The 22,021-nt window shown below is 44.2% G+C and overlaps 1 protein-coding gene across 4 annotated transcripts in view; it reads left to right on the top strand.

Moving 5' to 3' along the window:
- LOC110503875 (septin-4) overlaps positions 1-22,021 on the top strand; it is an 80,140-nt gene that overhangs the window by 7,997 nt on the left and 50,122 nt on the right. For 3 of the 4 annotated variants that reach the window (XM_021582448.2, XM_021582445.2, XM_021582446.2), the window contains exon 2: positions 3,934-3,941. The exons of the other annotated variant lie outside the window; for it this stretch is intronic. In XM_021582448.2, coding sequence (XP_021438123.1) covers positions 3,934-3,941 — 8 coding nt within the window. The remainder of the gene's footprint in view (positions 1-3,933; positions 3,942-22,021) is intronic. 4 annotated transcript variants of the gene reach the window in all.

The raw sequence follows: 22,021 nt of genomic DNA, 5'->3' as shown, positions 1-22,021 counted from the left end.
TGCTTGTAATCTTTAAGGACTGGGGAGTTGTTCAAGATTAAAAAATAAAACACGGAATGGGGCTAAGCAGAGGCAAAATCCTAGAGGAAAACCTGTTTCAGTCAGCTGTCCACCAGACACTGGGAGATGAATTCACCTTTCAGCAGGACAATAACCTTAAACATAAGGCCAAATCTACACTGGAGTTGATCATGGTTGTACTTTACTGCAGCCAGCAGAGTCAGCTGACGGTCATGTACTCCTTTATATGGTATAAGTAGACTGAAACAGTGGCTTTTTCTCAGTCCATTGTCCCTTTTCCAAATACAGGTTGTAGGTTTTTGTGAATTCAAGGATCCTCACTAAATTGTATTACTTTCTGAGACCGAGCAAGGTTTTAATTTGGCCGCCTTCTTCCTTCCATTTTTAGTTGTCAACAGACCCTGTTTTATAGTAGCTCAAATTGGAATCTACAACTGTGTAATTAACCCATTTTAACTGATTTAACACATTTAGAAATGGTCTCTTTCTTAAACGAGCACAAATATAAGACCCAACCTTTTGATACCCAACCCAAAACATTGGGAAGGAACCCTACTACTTCACAGTAAGAAGTTGTAGGTTTTTGTGAACTCAACAATCCTCACTAAATTGTTAGTACTGCTCTCCTCTGTAGTCCAGCTGGGAAAACATCCAGTAGTGGTAGACTGATGACCAGAGGCCCGAGTTCAAATAGTATTTGAAATCTTACAAATACTTTGAGAGTTTAATAGAGCCTCTCTGAAGTGCCGTATGGGGGGGGGGGGTTAGCAATCTTGTGACTATCCCATTGACTCCACTGCACCAGGCAAGCTCAATCAAGCGTGGCTAAAATTATTTGTAATCAAACAAATACCATTTGAACCCATGCCTGCTGATGGCCGGTCCAGTCATAGTGGCTAGCGGTGGACATTCTTCAGTGAGCTCTCGTTGGAGAGACGCAGCCATCCCAGACCACTGTGGCCTCACTAACAGCATCATGGTTAGAGAGGCACTCCAATGTAGGTCATCACACAATCCACACTGAAATCAAGAAGGCCAGCCATTATATTATCAGTACAGCCATTGTTACAACAAAATACCAAGTCTATATACTGTATGTACAGTACCAGTCAATACTTTGGACATACCTACTCATTCCTTGGTTTTCTTTATATTTACTATTTTCTACATTGTAGAATAATAGTGAAGACATCAAAACTATGAAATAACACATGGAATCAAGTAGTAACCAAAAAAGTTAAACAAATCCAAAATATATTTTAGATTCTTCAAAGTAGCCACCCTTTGCCTTGACAGCTTTGCACACTCTTGGTATTCTCTCAACCAGCTTCATGAGGAATGCTTTTCCAACTGTCTTTAAGGAGTTTCCACATATACTGAGCACTTTTTGGCTGCATTTCCTTCAATCTGCTGTCCAACTCATCCCAAACCATCTCAAATTGGGTTAAGGTCAGGTGATTGTGGAGGCCAGGTTATTTGATGCAGCACTCAATCACTCTCCTTCTTGGTCAAATAGCCCTTACACAGCCTGGAGGTGTTTTGGTCCTATGGAAAAACAAATGATAGTCCCACTAAGTGCAAACCAGATGGGATGGCGTATCACTGCAGAATTCTGTGGTAGCCATGCTGGTTAAGTGTGCCTTTTAATTCTAAACAAATGACTGACAGTGTCACCAGCAAAGCACCCTCACACCATCACCTCCATGCTTCACAGTGGGAACCACACATGCAGAGATCATCCGTTCACCTACTCTGCGTCTCACAAAGACCTAGCGGTTGTAACCAAAAATCTCTAATTTGGACTCATCAGACCAAAGCATAGATTGCCACTGGTCTATTGTCCACTGCTCGTGTTTCTTTGCCCAAGCAAGTCTCTTCTTATTGGTGTCCTTTTTAGTAGTGGTTTCTTTTGCAGCAATTTGAACGTGAAGGCCTGATTTCACGCAGTCTCCTCTGAACAGTTGATGTTAAGATGTGTCTGTTACTTGAACTCTGAATCATTTATTTGGGCTGCAGTTTCTGAAGCTGGTAACTCTAATGAACTTATCCTCCTCAGCAGAGGTAACTTCCTTTCCTGTGGCGTTCCTCATGAGAGCCAATTTCATCATAGCGCTTGATGGTTTTTGCGACTGAACTTGAAGAAATGTTCAAAGTCCTTGAAATGTTCTGTATTGACTGGCCTTCATGTCTTTAAAGTAATGATGGACTGTCATTCCTCTTTGCTTATTTGAGCTGTTCTTTCCATGAAATGGACTTGGTCTTTCACTAAATAGGGGTGGTATACAGAAGATAGCCCTAACTTGTCACAACATAACTGATTGGCTCAAATGCATTAAGGAAAGATATTAACTTTTAACAAGGAACACCTGTTAGTTGAAATGCATTCCAGGTGAGTACCTTGTGATGCTGGTTGAGAGAATGCAAAAAGTGTGCAAAGCTGTCAAGGCAAAGGGTGGCTACTTTGAAGAATATAACATATATTTTGATTGGTTTAACAATCATTTTTTTTGTAAAACACATGGAATCACGTAGTATTTCATAATTTTGATGTCTTCACTATTATTCTGCAATGTAAAAAAATAAAGACAACCCTAGAATGAGTAGTACTCATTCTGGTACTGTATGTAGGCTATCCCCATCTTATAATGAGATGTTATCTGTCTTACTGTCTTGGAAGACATTTTGTGATGCCAATTGCAACAGACTTTGAGGTAACGCATTTTAATCAGTGAAACGGTAGATGGACACAATTGGATGGAATTCACTTGCAGGGCATTGCAGAGGGACTTTGACCTAAAATAGTATTTTACCGTAAATCTTGTTTTAAAGAGAATGAAAACGTGCATCCCTTTGGTCAGCTGTGGGGATAATTGAGTGAGCGCGGATTAGCAACGGCTGTGTCTGAAGTGATCATAGCATACATACATGGTGGTGGTGTGAGTCTAATCTCCTTATACCAGCTCCACATGCCCCCTCTGCGCTGGAGTGCGTGCTCTGTAGCCTCCATGTAAACCCAGCAGCCCTTTCTCTGCCTTGCTTTACATACGGGTGCGAGTTGTTAGAAAAAGTATATCATATTAAGAGGTGCATGGAAGGAAAACTGTACTGAATAGAACATCTCCAGCACACTGGTGATTTTGAGTTTCTGTCTCTGCCTTGCTTTCAGGCAGGCTACATTTCCTCAGAAGGCCTGGGTAGGAATTGTGGGTTTGACGTCCCTGGCTGGCACCCAGCCTAAACCTAGAAATATGTCGAGCCGCTTCCCCTTTTGACGTAGTATACTGTGTATAGTGTAAGCACGCACAGTCTCTAGTACACACTCAAGTATGTGTATACTTTTCTCTCCCTCGTACACATTTCATCTATTCATGCGCGCGCGCACACATACTTGCTTCCTCACACTCCCCTTGTGTTTTTCTCGCTCTCACACACATTCTCACACATTGCAATTTGTTTAACAGCTAGTGGCTTTTAATAGCCATCAACAGCTGGTTAGTCAGACATTGTGTCAGCAACGTTGATAAAGATGTTTTTTTCTCATCTCCCTGGGTCTGGCTAACAACCAGACTATCCAAGAACGAACCACACTGGGAGTTACATCAGTATTATGATTCCGAGGTTATGACACTGAGATGTTATCTCCAGTACATCCTAGCCAAGCCAACACCACAACCTGAACCTAACAGTATCGTATAATCCAGATCAAACACAGGTTGAGATTAACATATGTTATGGACAGTCTCTGGATTTGATGGAATGGAATTTCAGATGTTGTAAATAACGTTTTCCCTGATTTTAAATATATATTTTTAATATATATTTTTCTCTTCTTGTATTCATTAACCTGCGTACGTGTGTGGAATCTGGAACCATTTGCCTCTCTGCCATCCCATCCAATCTTCCTCTGTGCAGATGATGAGGTAAGAAGACATTTACTATTATTTTTTATTTTTACTTAGCCTCCTACTGTACACATTGCGTCACCATTGGCGACGTCGATTGACTGGCCTGATAATGGTCTGGACCAAGAGGTCAATAAAAATAAGCATTTGAAGATTTGAACTACTGAATAGGCCTACAAGTTACAGATAGCTTCCCTTTCACCAAAAGTCCAAGTTGTTATCTGTAGTAGGGAAAGGGAAAATGTTATTTTTGACAGTGGAAGGTGTTGATTTGGGTAATGAATGTTTGCTGAGAGGATTTGTGTTTGCCTCCACATACCTGACCGGGTAAAAGGTGTTCTGCTGTGTGGAAATGGGTGTGGTCTGGTGTTGAACCCAGTTTTTCTAGTCTCGTCCCAAGCAAGGTGACAGACGAGTGTGACGGCACCAACAATTCCACTGTCCGTAGCTTCCCGTGAGGGATGGAGCCCGGTCACACTCAAACACACATCCCAGTGTTGTCAACATCCCACGGCCCTACAGCTGTTTGGAGGGAGAGGTTTATTTCCAAACACAGCAGACAGACCTCTCTGAGGACAGGAGAAGAAGAGGAGAGGGTAGCTGAGGGGAGTGGGTCTGTATGAGTGTATGTGAAGGAGCTGTTCCTTCCTCTAAGCAGCATTCCTTACCCCTGGGATGCAAAGCTACTGTAACTGCTGCAGCATCGAGAGGGAACGCCCAGAGAGGAATTCTCAATTCTCTAATTCTCAAATTCAGTCCTGAGCTACAAAGAGAGTAGAGAGCCACGTGAATGAGTCATGAGCTAGAGAGCCACTGGATCTACTGGGGTTTAGGTTTAAGGAAAAGACCCTTCTGGGTATGAGAGAAGATCAATGTTGAGGTCTTCAGATCCATGAATGCATTAAACTTCACCGACGGTTTGACCACAAAGCACAAACTTCAGCTCTGCAGTGTAGCCTATACTCTTCCACTGTGACCATCCCTGGCTTCAGCCCAGCCCATGCTGGACTCTGGGGTGTGGTGGGGAGAGAGGGTGACTGTGGTTTCCTCTCTCTCTAGTTGTGAAAAAACCCACGCATACAAACACACTCTCTGAGTGATGATGTCATCACTGTCCCTGGACGGTGCCAGTTCTGGGCAGGGAAGCACAGCGACTAACCACAGATCTCTTCACTGTCAACGAGAACCAGGGTTTCTCTCTCTCTCTCCTCTCTCTCCTCTCTCTCTTTCTCTGTGTGTGTGTGTTGGTCTGTCTGTGGCTTATAGTCAACCCAGCATTAGGCCTATATCCCTCGCCTTCAATTACAGCCTGTCACAGTGGCCATGGTGGAATGAAGAGGCTATAGTTAGACTTTATTAGCCTATTAGCTACTGCAGTGGAGGGATGCTGGGTGTTTTCCATCCCTGTGTGTGCCTGCCACTGGGTATCCTGCGGATGTCAAATGTGTCTGTAGCCACACCCTGTCCATCCCTTGCATGATTGACAGCTGTAAACCAGTGGCGCCAGTTAACAGTGACAATGCCTGTAAAAATAGATGTGTGAGGTGTTGCCACCAAGCATGCCTAGCTAGGAATGGGTGGTACAGGTTGGTTTTGATATCATCATTTGCTATTGATGTGCTGTAACTACTCAAAACTACTTTGATCTAGATCAGGCCACATCAACTATAGTGCAACCATTGTTCCCTTATTTTTTTCAGGCAAATTTTTAGTTCTGCTGAGAGCAAACTTGAATGTTGGGAAAATTCTGTGCAACTTCAAGTGCAGGTTTACTGTTAACACCGGAGGCTCTACCCGCTTTAAGTTAGTTAACAGTGGCCAAGTAGGCTACTGTGGCTATTTGATCATAATGTCGACCTACCACAGTGGCCTACCATCAAAAACAATGGAGAATATGTATCCCATAACATTTTAACATGGAAATAGCTGTTCTATCTCTTGTAGGAAGTAATCACTCCCCTATTGATGACTACAAATGATGTATAACTGGGCTAATAACTCACTAACTAGCAAAGGGTATGAACAAAATGTGCACACGTGGCTACGTACAGCTTTGCTTTGATCTCAAAACAAGCGCATCTACTCAAGACCACAGCTGTAAATACAGTCCAGTTAAAAGTAACCTCCACAGATCCATATAGGCCTACTGTAGCTCTGATTGGCTATGCCGCACCAGTCTGTGTAGAGTACGGGCTGAGTCGTGCGCAACAGAACACAATTGCCACAGTAAAGGGAAACGTTGATAGTGTTAACTAAACAGGGAAACTCTAGAAGGTTGAGTGTAGTTCAGTCTTGTGCTTCTCTCCGTGGGCTTGTATTTATTCTGCGCTCTGAGCGACTGTCGGGGCTACTGCGCCATGCAGAGGACCCATGCCAAACAATGGAGCCATTCTACTTCATATCACCAGGCTTTGGGTCACTAGTTAAGTGGGTGGCGTACTGTCACTGCTACCAGAGTTGTCATTGTGTGTTCATCTCAGTGGGGAAGTGCTTGGGCTTAATTCTTCTCTCAGCTCTGTCAGGGGAAATGTGGCGTGTGATTGTGACATTGCGATTCGGACACCAAGTCTCTAGCTGTGGCGGTGGCATTTTGTGACAGACCACCCTCAGGCTCACAGTTTGACACCAGGGTAGGGACACAATCGAGTTAGGGAGCTGCAAGACACGCAACACCCCACTGCGACACCCAAGGTTGTGGGAAGTCAAGAGCAGAGTGAAACTAAGTTAAGTGTCTATGAAAAACTTAGAATCAGCTCTCTGTGAGTCTGAATGGATCCTCAGTTGAAGTTATCTAACCACCACTAAAGTGTCAGTCTCTCTCATGTCAGGAGTTAAGAATGTGTCAATGTGGAACTTACAATGATCTACTACACTACAGTACACGGGGCATCACTATTCCTTGTCTCCTGTCCCCACCTCTAGCCTCCATGTAGCAGAGTGGTGTGGTCCATTGTTACTGAACTTCTCTAAAAACACCACCTTTATTTTCTGCCTCAGTGCCTCTGTCATCTCCCTGTCCCTGCTGAAGGCTGCTGAGGATAGGCTGTTCCTTCTCCTCCATTACGAGAAAGCACTACACCTTTTTAAGTGCAGATCTCACCCCTTTCCTCCTCTCTCTCGCCCTATCTCTTTCTTCACCCCCCCCATCTCCCTCCCTCTTTCTGCCCTACACCCCCCACCCCTCTCTATGGGAGACCGGGGTAGAGAATTAACTGGACTCATAAATCCACCCCAGGGGATGCTGGGTAATGAGACGACACTAATGACCACCTCCAGGTTGTTTTGATGCTAGAGCACATAACCCTTTCAATGCCTTGAAGGATGTTTTGTTGTCATGGATATGTAGCTGTGTCTAGCACCTGAAAGAATATCCTCTTGATGGACAATAAACATTATCATTATCAATGTTCCTAATTTGTTTCCATATGGAAGTGGTATGATATAGATTTGAAATACAAGTCAAGATGGATGTGAAGTCAGACGAAGGCTCAACACTTTACAACCTCACTTCCTGTGATCAGTCACTACTTCCTGTCCCGACTAGGGCCTGTTAGTTCAGCAGACTCGGGGCTCCACAGATGTCTCATGTCAGTTTGAGGCCACCTCTGGCCCTATTTGAGCCTCCATTCCCCAGGCTTTCAGTCGACCCGGACATTCCTTGGAACCCCCAAAGAAGTGGCCCCAGCAGCCCTTGCCAAGCCTCTCTCCCCTCCGTCCCCACACAAGAGAGGGGCCTGGCTATAAATATACCCCAGCTCGATTCCCATGGCCCGTACTGAGGTCCAAGCAGTCACCAAGCAGGCTAGGGGGTGGGGGGGGTACCACCAGGCTTGAACCAGAGAAGCCACCATCCTGCTCAAGCTATGAGGTCCGTAAGTCCTCTGCGGTTAGGGTTGTTGACATACAGTATGTTGGGTAGTTTTCTGACAGTATTTGGAGCTGCAGAGAAAGCGGATGTCTGGTCTGCGTTACCCTCATCTAATCTGTGTTGAGCTGAATTCTCTTCTCTAGAGTTGGATTTGTTATGTAGCTGCATTTTCACACACAACACAAACATTCCAGTAACTTCTAGATTTGGGTTAAAGTGGGTTTTGGGGGAATCCTTTTCAATCCCAGCAACTAATGTTTACTGCAAACCAACAACAAACACATTCTTTGCATGCATGCTCTGGGCTCTCATTCTTTCTGACAAACTCCCAGTATATATGCCATTGCTGAGTTCTGCTGACTTCTATATAGGCAGAATTCCCATGTAAGCTGTGTATTACAGAGCGAGTTAGACGGGAGGATTGATTGACTGTTGTGAGTGCTGAGATTTGATGCTCCGAAACAGACACCCAATCCTGTCAGTCTGCCTTATGGGGATGTAGTAAGTGACAGAACACTAACTACAGCGCTGCTCTCTGCAGTCTAACATCCAGACAGACTGAGTCACTCCCTGTCAGACTGAGACAGTGGTATATCTGATCTGCAGTATGTTAACTACACATGACCTGTCTGAGATCCTGTTTAAGCTAATAAGACTGGCTGAGACAGATTTGTGAAGCAGTTGGTGTAGAACCGTTACTGACATCTCTCTGTGGTTGTTCATGAGCCAAACAATGTTTCTAACATGTAATTGCTGCACCAAGATCCCTCAATGGAGTGTGACAATGACCTCTGAGAATTTTTATTTAGTCTCAGCCTCTCGGGAATAAACCTCAACAACAAACTCAAGTCTGGCGTGCGTGCGTGCGTGTGTGCACGAGATGCGGTGACAGGTGGCGCTTCCGGAATCAGCACGGCGGCAAGGCTTAATGCTACCCAGCTGCAGCCACACCCCTAACCACTTCCAGATGCACCAGGTCAGCATATGGAAATGCCAGGTGAGAAAGATGGAGGATAATCAAGAGAATGATAGATAGACAAAGAGAAGAGTGGCAAGCAGATGAAGAGCATGGAGGAGAGGAGAGAGACCAGGGACCACACCAACTAAGCCACTGGCATCCGGTGTGCCTAGACTGAACCAAACCACTAGTTACTCAATAGTCATTCCATCCCACCCATCAGAGACCGACAGAGACAGGAGGGCAGCTCCTGCATGGTGACGATTTAGAGGCTTGGTGTAGTAGCTGTAGCATTGAATGCGGTAGCGTGCTGTGACATGATGACAGGAGGGAGGTAGGGGTGACGGGAAAAGAGTGTAGACGGCACCATTTGTGTATGGGAACATTAGGATGTGATGTTTTGGTGGCGCTACTACATTTAATAGTCAGATAACATGTTGTCTTCAGTGCGATGACACGGGTATTGGAGGCTAGACTGATTCACAGGCCAGCCACAGATCTCCCATGGAGTCTCAGCCCAGTGAAGTGTGTAGGGGGACAGCAGCGGTAGCAATAGTAGAAGTCAGTCAGTGAGGTGTGTAGGGAGACAGCAGCGGTAGAAGTCAGTCATTGAGGTGTGTAGGGGGGCAGTAGCGCTAGCAATAGTAGAAGTCAGTCAGTGAGGTGTGTAGGGAGACAGCAGCGGTAGAAGTCAGTCATTGAGGTGTGTAGGGAGACCGCAGCGGTAGAAGTCAGTCATTGAGGTGTGTAGGGGGGCAGTAGCGGTAGCAATAGTAGAAGTCAGTCAGTGAGGTGTGTAGGGAGACAGCAGCGGTAGAAGTCAGTCATTGAGGTGTGTAGGGAGACCGCAGCGGTAGAAGTCAGTCAGTGAGGTGTGTAGGGAGACAGCAGCGGTAGAAGTCAGTCATTGAGGTGTGTAGGGGGGCAGTAGCGGTAGCAATAGTAGAAGTCAGTCATTGAGGTGTGTAGGGAGACAGCAGCGGTAGAAGTCAGTCATTGAGGTGTGTAGGGGGGCAGTAGCGGTAGCAATAGTAGAAGTCAGTCAGGGAAGTGTGTAGGAAGACAGCAGCGGTAGCAATAGTAGAAGTCAGTCAGTGAGGTGTGTAGGGAGACAGCAGCGGTAGAAGTCAGTCATTGAGGTGTGTAGGGAGACCGCAGCGGTAGAAGTCAGTCAGTGAGGTGTGTAGGGAGACAGCAGCGGTAGAAGTCAGTCAGTGAGGTGTGTAGGGAGACAGCAGCGGTAGAAGTCAGTCATTGAGGTGTGTGTGTGTGTGTGTGTGATCCGTGGTTTTTTCTTGATTTTGAACGGCCGCCCTTTGAAACTTCAAGTTGCCACACTACCCTCCCTGTCATTTAGACACAGCCAAAATAAACAGGAGACCCCATCATCTCTCTCTATATACACACACACACACACACACATACACATACACACACACCCTCTGTACCACACACACACACCACTCCATCCCACTCACTCAAACACACGGCTCATAAAACTGCACCTGGTCCTAGCCTGGCTCCATTACACATGGGATAGATCGCCCACACTGTTTACATCTAGTCCAATACTGTATCCCTGCCTGTACTACTGTAGGTGTGTCTCAATACTGTATCCCTGCATGTACTGCTGTAGGTGTGTCTCAATACTGCATCCCTGCATGTACTGCTGTAGGTGTGTCTCAATACTGTATCCCTGCCTGTACTACTGTAGGTGTGTCTCAATACTGTATCCCTGCATGTACTGCTGTAGGTGTGTCTCAATACTGTATCCCTGCATGTACTGCTGTAGGTGTGTCTCAATACTGTATCCCTGTCTGTTAGGGTTGACCCCAATTAGTTGACTGGCCGATTTTGTTTTGCTGTTGGTCAACCGAGATTGTTTTAGTCGCTCAGTAACAAATGTTTTTATGCTTTTGATCCGAAAATGTGATTGGTGATTGGAAGCTCCATATGGAGGGTGTAATGCTTTTGCAGAGCCTCCAGAGGCCAAATGGAGCTCTGTACCACACCGCCACGCGCCTCCCAAATGTTTTAACAATGCAGAGGGCTCTGTACAGCTCTGCATTGACATGATTGGTTGACGGTAGGTGGGGACAGAAAATGTAGAAAACACTCACTTTTTTGACAACCGCTCTGCACTGCTCCGCGAAGTGCAAGAAGTATAAATTCCCTAACTTCTGCTGAGGCCATATCACCATAAATGTTGTATGGCCAATGCAGACTTCGGATTGACTATGCGCTCAGATGCACAATGCGCTCAGATGCACAATGCACTCTCTCCAGAATGCGCTCTCTCCTGCCAATTTGTGCACATTCATTGTTTCATAACTTGTGTGAATTGTTTGCATTTGATTGTTAGTGTCTATCAATTCCCCATTACATATCATATACATGCACTGTTCAGTCCTATCATTTCTAATCTACAATGTTTGTTACTTTGGTTATGGTAATTTCTGTTAAAGCATTCAATATTATTATTCCGGTCTTCACCTCAAACAGCGAGCAAATGAGAATTACAATAGTTCCTCTCTCCCTTCCAATAACCACTCAGCATGAAAGGGGAAAATGTCATGCTTTGATCTAGTGGAAACGTCATAAATAGGCCTACCTGATTTCTTCTTATTTTGCTTGACTTGGACTGAAATGGGTTCCGGTACTCATTTTGGGTGCTGGAACTGTTTTATATTTGGGTGCAGGAGCTCCACAGTACTTTTGAGCTACTATTCTATAAGAGGAACAGGAGCTCAATCAGTAGAACATTTTGAGGTGCCGGTACTCAGCTCCAGTGAGCTCCTGCCCAAGTCCAGCACTGATTCTTATCCCTTGCATAAATAGCCTACAGCTGTGTCTGTCCCGAGCTCACTGTTGGGGAAACTCGTGAGGGCCCAGAATATTTTATACAATGTTTCAAGTTCATTGGCTGCACATGGCCTGTCTGCAATGTGATTTATAGGATATTTATTTTTATCAGGATGTTTAATTATTGGAGGCTGCAATGTTTTTATTTGTTGGCTCTATGTAGGCTATTTTTACATGGTTGGCAAGCAATAGAAGTAACTTTTTAGGTTTGCATAATTTTCATATAGAATTTTGATTAACCACATGACAATGATTTTGAGCTATGCAGACTTTTATTATAAATGAAACCTTTTCACATTTGCTTTTGAAAACCATAACTGGCACACAGATTGGTAGATATGGTACAATAAATTGGCATTTGACATGAAAGGTTGCCAAATCCTTGTGTAGCCTATTACCGGCAACTTCAGGAGAGTAATGGCAGAATCTGCGAAAGCCAGCAGGAGCGGGAGGAGAACACTTGAGTCAGGTTAAGGTTTAAAAAAAATATATGTTTTCCCTCCCTTTCCCTGCTTATTTAGATCTCTGGCACCCTCTTGAGGCTTTTGTCTTATTTCATCAAACCATAAGCTTTAAGCATCAGACAAGCTCAATGCATATAGTTGATTTTATTCGAACACAAGGTATGTCTATATATGGAAAAAATATGATCGATTGGTTGAAAGAACATGTTTGTTTTTTGGGGGGGGGGGGCAGCCCTACTGTCTGTTTTAAGGTTCAGTATTACAAACCTACAGTAGTACAGACAAACTTACAGTAGTACAGACAGGGATACAACCTATAGTATGGCTGTCCCCAACAACAACAAATCTATATACAGTTGAAGTTTACATACACTTTGGTTGGAATCATTAAAACTCGTTTTTCAACCACTCCACAAATTTCTTTTTAACAAACTATAGTTTTGGCAAGTCAGTTAGGTCATCGACTTTGCATGACAAGTAATTTTTCCAACAATTGTTTACAGACAGATTTATTTCACTTATAATTCACTATCACAATTCCAGTGGGTCAGAAGTTTACATACACAGTTTACTGTGCCTTTTATTACAGCTTGGGAAATTCCTGAAAATGATGTCATGGCTTTAGAAGCTTCTGATAGGCTAATTGACATAATTTGAGTCAAAGTTGAAGTTCAAACTGTTTGGGTACAGACATTGATCGTAGGACAGAACTCTGCAGGCTATCTTTGCAGTAGATTGCAACACCGCCCCCTTTGGCCGTTCTATCTTGTCTGAAAATGTTGTCGTTAGGGATGAAAATTTCAATTTTTTTGGTGGTCTACCTAAGCACCTAAGCCAGGATTCAGACACGGCTAGAACATCCGGGTTGGCAGTGTGCTAAAGCAGTGAATAAAACAAACTTAGGGAGGAGGCTTCTAATGTTAACATGCATGAAACCAAGGCTATTACGGTTACAGAAGTCATCAAAAGAGAGCGCCTGGGGAATAGGAGTGGAGCTAGGCACTGCAGGGCCTGGATTCACCTCTACATCACCAGATGAACAGAGGAGGAGTAGGATAAGGGTACGGCTAAAAGCTATGAGAATTTGTCGTCTAGAACGTCTGGAACAGAGAGTAAAAGCAGGTGTCTGGGTGCGATAAAATAGCTTCAAGGTATAATGTACAGCCAAAGGTATGGTAGGATGTGAATACAGTGGAGGTAAACCTAGGTATTGAGTGATGATGAGAGAGATATTGTCTCTAGAAACATAATTGAAACCAGGTGATATCATTGCATGTGTGGGTGGTGGAACTGAAAGGTTGGATAAGGTATAGTGAGCAGGGCTAAAGGCTCTACAGTGAAATAAGACAAAATACTTATTTTCTACCATAATTTGCAAATAAATTCATTAAAAATCCTCTCATTTTGTCTGTCATAGTTGAAGTGTACCTATGATAAATTACAGGCCTCTCATCTTAAGTGGGAGAACTTGCACAATTGGTGGCTGACTAAATACTTTTTTGCCCCACTGTAAAGCTGAAATAAATAATTCTCTCTACTATTATTCTGACATTTCACATTCTTAAAATAAAGTGGTGATCCTAACTGACCTAAGATATGTACTTTTTACTATGATTAAATGTCAGGAATTGTGAAAAATGTAGTTTTAAATGTATTTGGCTAAGGTGTATGTAAACTTCCGACTTCAACTGTATATGCACAAGTTCTGACATCAGAAACCAAACCACAACCACAACGGTCTAGCCATTTGTAAATATTTACAACATATGTAGTGTTCCATGCAGGGCTGGCTACGGCTGGGTTACTTTATGTAATAAAATCGGTAGCGGCCAGTCTAATCCCAGCTATTTCCTTCGTCTTTTGACAGGGGGTTTTTCATAAAAGTTGACATTTCTGTAATTATCAATATTACTTACTTAGATTCCCTGCCACAGACAGTTGGGCTGTGTTTGTATAAGATTAGAGTTTTGTTGAAATAAAGAGTATCAACAGGAATTTGATCTGCTCCTTCTGGCTACTGTTCTATTCATCTGTAATAACAATACATACAGTATCTTTCGTAGCACCATCCCTGTCTGACTGTCTGTGCTGACAAGAATGACATGTTAGCCTTATGTGAGTAAGGAGGACCACATTGCAGTTGTGTTACCTGTCCTGTGTTTGTCCCAATGTCTGATTTTGAAAATATGAATCCAAAGAAGTGTCCAGTCACTTTTCTCAGTTTGTGTGATGGAGCCAGCGGCATATTGTGATTTGCTTGTGTTTTGGTAGTGAGTGACTGGGGTGCAGAACATCAACACTCAATGTGTCTCATTGAGAGATCAAAGAGGAGGACATATATATATATATATATATATATATGCACACACACCCTGACAAGTCTGTGGCATCTTGACCTCCCTGTTATCCTGTATCACAACCCTGACCACATTCTATATCACTCCCAGATTCCAGCCCTCTTTCGCGCTGTGCCCTCGCTGTCAGGGATCTGAGAAAGACACGCGCGTAGACACACACACGTAACAGCTCATGTCTTTGGTTGCTCCGTTTACTTATGCTGTGTGTGGCATACTGTAGGTTATTTATTACACAATTCTGTGTGAATTCACGTGAGTTAATGTTGATTCTTCAAAGGTTCGTCGAAGGGTACAGAGAGGACACGGACCATGGATGCCCAGTCCTGGGTTTACATTTTTAAACACCTACTAAAGACATTTTTCAACTAATTGTATCCTCATTTCAACCAGTAAAACTTCTTAAACCTCTTCCATCTCTCTTTTTAGAGTCATTTAAGGGGAGCTGGGAAAACATCCGGGGAGGAGACCGACTGCTAGGTCTAGGGTCAGAGTAGCGGTGACCTCTATATCAAAGAACTGGTCCCGGAGTTCACCTAACTATGATGTTCTCTCTGGTCTCTCCAATTCAATGTCCTCTCCAGTCAGTTTCAAAGGGAATGTCTTAGGATAGACAAATGATAAGTGTTTGATCAATCATTTTCTATCAAGCTGTTTGTCAAACTTAAACCTGGTCTGAAGAAGACTGAAGAATGTGCTTGCTTATAGAGAGGTTGGTGGTTAAGCAACAAAACCGACGCATGCTGAACTATGGGGAAAAACAGACTGGGTTGGCTTAGATTGTTGACATGTAAACAAAAAAAAAGTTGCACAATGAGCACTTGTCTCTCAAATACATCGTTAGTTGTTGGTTAGTTAACTACCTAACACATTTTTGCCATATTAGCAAAGACGTTAAGTCAGTCAAACGCAACAAAAACATGATATCAAGAACAAGATCAAACGAGCCACTTGACAATTTCTTGTCTTTGTTGCTAGCAATCTGGCCATCCATAACAGCACACTGATTTCAGCCCCTTTTTGAAGCGTGCGCATAGTTTTCATGACATTGTCAGCTCTGTAAGTCACCCTCGTTCCTCAGAATGTACCGTGTGTGACAACATTAGCTGCAGTGCCCTCTTACAGTGGCATGATTTCCACCATCCATGAATCTCAAATCAAATTTTATTGGTCACATATACATTTACCAGATGCTATTGCGAATGTAGCGAAAGGCTTGTGTTCCTAGCTCCAACAGTGCAGTAATATCTAACAATACACAAATATAAAAGTAAAATAAATATATAAATATTAGGACGAGCAACGACGGAGTAGTATTGACTAAAATACAGTATATACATGCATATGAGATGAGTAAAGCAGTATGTAAACATCAGTGACTAGTGTTCCATTATTAAAGTGGCCAGTGATTCCATGTCTATGTATATAGGGCAGCAGCCTCTAAGGTGCAGGGTTGAGTAACCGGGTGGTAGCCGGCTAGGGATGGCCATTTAACAGTCTGATGTACTTGAGAGAGAGAAGCTGTTTTTCAGTCTCTTGGTCCAAGCTTTGATGCATCTGTACTGACCTCACCTTTTTGGCCTTCCTGTGACGACAGCGGATGCTGTAGGTGTCCTGGAGTGCAGGCAGTGTGACGCGTTGGGCAGAAGGTACCTCCCTCTGGAGAGCCCTGCGGTTTCGGAAGGTGCAGTTGGCATACCAGGCGGTGATACAGTCTGACAGGATGCTAACAATTGTGCGTCTGTAAAAGTTTGAGGTTCTTAGGGGTCAAGCCAAATTTCTTCAGCCTCATGAGGTTAAAGAGGCACTGGTGCGCCTTCTTCACCACACTGTCTGTGTGGGTGGACCATTTCAGATTGTCAGTGATGTGTACGCCGAGGAACTTGAAGCTTTCCACCTTCTCAACTGCTGTCCCATCGATGTGGATAGGGGGGTGCACCCTGTGCTGTTTCCTGAAGTCCATGATTATCTCCTTCATTTAGTTTACTTTGAGGGAGAGGATATTTTCCTGGTACCACTCTGCCAGGGCCCTCACCTCCTTCCTGTAGGCTGTCTTGTCATTGTTGGTAATCCGATCTACTACCGTTGTGTCGTCTGCAAACTTGATTGAATTTGAGGTGTGCGTGAACGGGGAGTCCAGGATGGGGCTGAGCACCCACGCTTTTTGGACCCCTGTGTTGATGATCAGCGATGTGGAGGTGTTTCCTACCTCCACTATCTGGGGGTGGCCCGTTAGGGCGGTCCAGGACCCAGTTGCAAAGGGTGGGGTTCAGATCCAGGGCCCTGAGCTTAATGATGGGCTTTGAGGGTACTATGGTGTGCTGAGCTATAGTCAATGAACAGCATTCTTACATAGGTATTCCTCTTGTCCAGATGGGATAGGGCAGTGCGATGGCGATTGCATTGTCTGTGGATCTATTGGGGCGCTAAGCAAATTGAAGTGGGTCTAGGGCAGTGGTGGGCTAACTTTTGGCTCGAGGGCCACATCGGGATTTGAAATTCAATGGAGACTCATAATTGGGGGGACCAATTTGTTTTGTTAAAATCATTTTGCAGGGGCCTCCCGAGTGGCGCAGCAATCTGAGGCGTGATTACAGATCTGGGTTCGATCCCAGGCTGTGTCACAGCTGGCCGTGACTGGGAGACCCATGAGGCGGCCGCACAATTGGCCCAGCGTCGTTCGGGTTTGGCAGGCTGAGATTTTCTTGTCCCATCGCGCTCTAGCGACTCCTGTGGTGTGGTGGGCCGGGCACAATAAATGCTGACACAGTCACCAGGTGTACGGGAGTTGCAGCGATGGGACAAGACTACCAATTGGATACCATGAAATTGGAGAGAAAAGGGGTAAAAAGCATGGATTCCAATTGGTCAGACCAGTGTTGAATAGACCTTAGCACGGGTACTTCCTGTGAGTTTCTGCCTATATGAAGGGAGGCGCAAAATGGAGTCGTTATCTGATCTGGGCCTTGTAGGCTGTTCAAAGGTGAGTAGCAGTGATCTAGTGTTTTTCCTAAGCGAGTACTATTGTCAATGTGTTGGTTGAACTTCAGTAGCTTTTTTTCTCTAATTTGCTTTAAGTTCTTCAGCTACAATAAATGCTGCCTCAGGCAATGTGGTTTCCAGTTTGCATAAAGTCCAGGGTAGTTCTTTGAGGGCCGTCGTGGTATCGGCTTGAGGGGGAATATACACGGCTGTGCCTATAACAGAAGAGAATTCTGTTGGGAGGCAATATGGTCTGCATTTGATTGTGAAGTATTCTAGGTCGGGTGAACCAAAGGACTTGAGTTTCTGTATGTTATCACACCATGAGTAGTTAATCATGAACCATACACCCCCACCTTTCTTCTTCCTGGAGAGTTCTTTATTCCTGTCTGCGCGATGAGAACCCAGCTGGAACCCACTATTAGTAATGCCTGTTACGGGGGTGCACACAGGATGATCTTATTGCTACTGCTGTGATCAATTATTCATTATCATTGCATCCTGCCTGGGTATTGTTCTGTAGATTGCACAGCAGGGTGTTTGTTTTAAAACCAACCCCAAAAAATGTGTGTGTGCACGCACAAACAGTGTTGGGACGCCCAGAGTGAATGGTAATCAGAGAGAGAGCTTTCCCAATCTACCCAGCTTTGCTTGTTGTAAGCCCCTTGTAAGTCACTAATTCCAAAAGGACTTTGGGTAAACCATACCCCTCCTTCTCCCCTCTGTTCCCCTTAGTAGGGGGGCTCAGCAGCACCATGAATTCATACTACAGGTAGAGATCCAGGGAAATTGGAACCCTCGCTCACACACATCCTGAGATTTGTGAAACTTGAAACACACATCTACACCCACGCACCCAAACACACACATCCCTTAGTGGTGTCATCAGTAGAGTAAGAGGGGATCTGACTCCAACTCCAGTCTCTCTTGTTGAGATGGACTGGAGAGGGTTCGGATGAGGCGCTTTAGTCTGGTTTGGTGTCATCGTCACATCACAGAACTAGAAATTACCCTGAGGTATAGCCCTGCTGTTGATCCATTGTGTGTGTGTGTGTGGATAAGTTGACATGGAACTGTCAATTTCTTGAGATGGCAGGAAAAGAAGGTAAGGTTGGTTGGCAGAAGTCAAGCAAATAATGTTCCGTCTGCATTTGATTTATGCCCTGACCATTTGGTATGATGGTGTTAGGCTCATAACGCTCTCAGCTCACTCTGTCATACTTCTACTGAATGGCTCAGTTATAATTATTGCTGAATATACACATGCGCGCACGCGCACACACCTGCCTTTTGTTTGTGAATGCCTTCGGTGTGCAAGTGTACTATACACACACACACACACACACATCTCAATTACTGTATTTCAAGAAACTCTGGAATTTTAAGTGTTCTGGAATGTCCTCTATTGTTCCTCCACCATGGAAACAGGATTAAGTTTTCTATGAGCAGAGATGTAAATGGAATGCCCTAAGTATCTTACTGCTGCACAACTCTCCTCTGCCAGAGAGGAATGCAGTCAGACGCCACTCCACCTGTTCCACTGCTGTCACGATGACGGAAGACTGGCACCTGCCCTCTTGGGCCGCCCAGCCCATCTACGATATCTATGTAACCATTGAATGTGACCAGTCAGTGTTGAGTACAGGATGAAACCCAACTGGCAAGCCATATAAGTTTGACACATGACTGAGGAGGAGGGTCTTTACTGTGTGTGTTTTCATCCCATGACCACAGGGGAGAGTGGATTACTGATTGTGGGTTAGGAATGACAGTTGGGTTTGGTCAATTGGTCGTTCTTTAAAGGATAGTAAGGCGCAGCTCTTCTAAAATGACCCCTGTGGACCTTTTGAAACTATTACTTTGTCTTGTTGGGACATTGTTCTCTCGGAAGAGTTGCACCATGAGTGGGCCTGGAGAGAGAAACACTGGCATAACATCACATCATAAGACGGTGCATGTCAAACACATATTACACAAACAAAGCAAACCTCATAATTACCAAGATTCCTGTGTGGTTCAAAGAAGCAGTTAAATAGGTTTATTCTGTCACAATAAAATTAGGTATATTTTTGTGTTAACAGTTTTGGAAGTCTGGTCCAAAAACATCCCTGTGAATATGGCCCCAGGGTTGTTTTGGTACATTTTGCTATGACAAGTGAAACATCTTTGGACAACTCATTTAACAGTTGCTTCTGTTTTACATAGGTCTACCCTCTAGCTATTATTCTATGGCTGTTTCCAGAATACCTTTTGGCAGTGTTGTTAAGTTCTTCTGCCTTTGATGTGAGACACAAAGCCCTCTCTGAGCCCTCTCTCTCCTGCCCTCTTTGACCATGACACTTTAGCTTTAAGCGGCAGCTGTAGAAGTGTGACCGCGAGGCAGCATTTGGAGCAGATTTGGAGTGAAGTAACGGGATGGATTTTCTCCTTCCGTTTGCCTGCTCTCTTCTCCCTGCTTGCGTTGGGACTGGCTTGGCCCATCGTGCCAGGTCTGCTTGGGACTGGATGAGAGGCTTGCTCAAACTCTAACGTCTGGACTTTAAACTATTAATAGAGTTAAAGCCTGAGAATTCAGACTGAGGTCAGCAGCATTGAGATTCCTGCTCCAACAGAGAAGGAGATCCATCCACTTTTATATGATATGATGCATTGTTTTAAATTGTTGAGTTATTTATACATTAACTTTTACTGATAATGTTGTAGGACCCATTTTTTGCTAGTAGGCAGAAATGGCCCCTACAACAATAGCTTCATAGATGAAAGAAGACGGAAACCACACCGGTTTCACAAGTTATCCATCCCTCAGTAAAGGAGCTACAGTACATTTGGAAAGTATTCAATCTACACACTAACCCATAATGACAAAAAGTTTTAGACATTTTTGCAAATTTATAAAAGACATACCTTTACATCAGAACCTTTGCTATGAGACTCAAAATTGAGCTACAGTGCATCCTGTTTCCATTCATCATTCTTGATGTTTCTACAATGGAATCCACCTGTGGTAAATTCAATTGATTGGACATTGTCACGTAGACTGGGCCAGAAGGCTAAACTGAAAAACCTAACCTCTATCAAATAGAAAGATGGTGGAGCCGCAAAAGTACTTTATTTACATAGTGAATCCCGAAGAAAAACAACAGTACTGCCATCCAAAGTATCCATTATGGGGACAGCTTAAAAACAATGCTGCCCCAACGACAGCTCAATCCCAAAATGGCTCCCCCTTGAACGAAAGAGAGGCTCATTTTGTAGGGGAAGCCCCTCCCATCAGAACATATCATCACTAATTAAGCAATTACCTATTCGAAGCCTACATTTTCCATTCAGCTAAACATACTGAAGTATATACATTGCAACATGTTTTTCATGACACAATATACCAATATAACATTTACAAAATCACATCACTATTGACATGGTGTCATTCAAAATGCCATTTATTCCAGGCACTACAAAGTCAAAGATAGGGATGTTAACTTGTGTGTCGACCCACATTGTTAACGCAGCTGATAACGGAGCAGGGAGGCACGATGAATGTGTGTGTGTAAGTGTACCAAATGCTGCCCGCAGCCAGTGATGGACTTCTCTATCAGACATGATTGGGAAAGGCACACCTGTCTATATAAGATTCCACAGTTGACAATCGCGGGAGAAGGGCCTTGGTCATGGAGGTGACCAAGAACCTGATGGTCACTCTGACAGTTCTCCCACCTCTGTGGAGATGGGAGAACCTTCCAAAAGGACAACCATCTCTGCTGCACTCTACTAATCAGGCCTTTATGGTAGAGTGGCCAGGCGGAAGCCACTCTTCAGTAAAAGGCACATGACAGGTGTCCCATACAGGTGTCCTATTGCACTCTAGCAACTCCTCGTGGTGGGCCGGGTGCCTGCAAGCTGACTTCGGTCGCCAGCTGGACGGCGTCTCCTCCAACACGTTGGTGCGGCTGGCTTCAGGGTTAAGTGAGCAGTGTGTCAAGAAGCGGTTGTGTTTCGGAGGACGCATGGCTCTCGACCTTCGCCTCTCCCAAGTCCGTAGGGGAGTTGCAGCGATTAGACAAGACTAACTACCAATTTGGATATCCTAAAAAAGGGGTGAAAGTAAAAAAAATATTTAAAAAATGGATATGCTATAGGTCAGGCCCTAATGGTCACTTGCATGCAAATCATACATGTGTCACCTAAAGAGAGCAAAGGTTGAGGGAATTGGGAGTGTTCCTAAACAAATTAGGGATTTTGGTAAAAGCTTTTGACAGAAATGGCTGTAATTCTGTTGCTGCTTCAACACAGACAGCACTATACACATTGAAGTGTGGTGGTCGCTGCAGCAGGGAGGAGAGGGGGCCATCAGGTGCTATTCAGTCACTCTGTCTTTTTTTTTAACACAGCAAGTCTGAGCCAGGTGGCACAATCAAATCAATTGTGGTCGGACTCCCTCTAGTCATAAATATTTAATCAAACAGTTCCCTTAAAGCATCAGACAAGCTCAGTGCATATAGTTGATTTGATTAAAACACTCAGGATGCGTCTATGGATTTTTTATTTATTTAGACCAATCGATTGGTTGAAAGAACAGACAACTCTGTCGACCCAAGATTATTTTTAGTCGG

Source organism: Oncorhynchus mykiss, chromosome 24 (assembly GCF_013265735.2).
Source record: "Oncorhynchus mykiss isolate Arlee chromosome 24, USDA_OmykA_1.1, whole genome shotgun sequence".
NCBI lineage: Eukaryota > Metazoa > Chordata > Actinopteri > Salmoniformes > Salmonidae > Oncorhynchus > Oncorhynchus mykiss.
The sequence above is the reverse complement of the archived record's forward strand: the minus strand, read 5'-3'. Positions and strand labels throughout refer to the sequence as shown.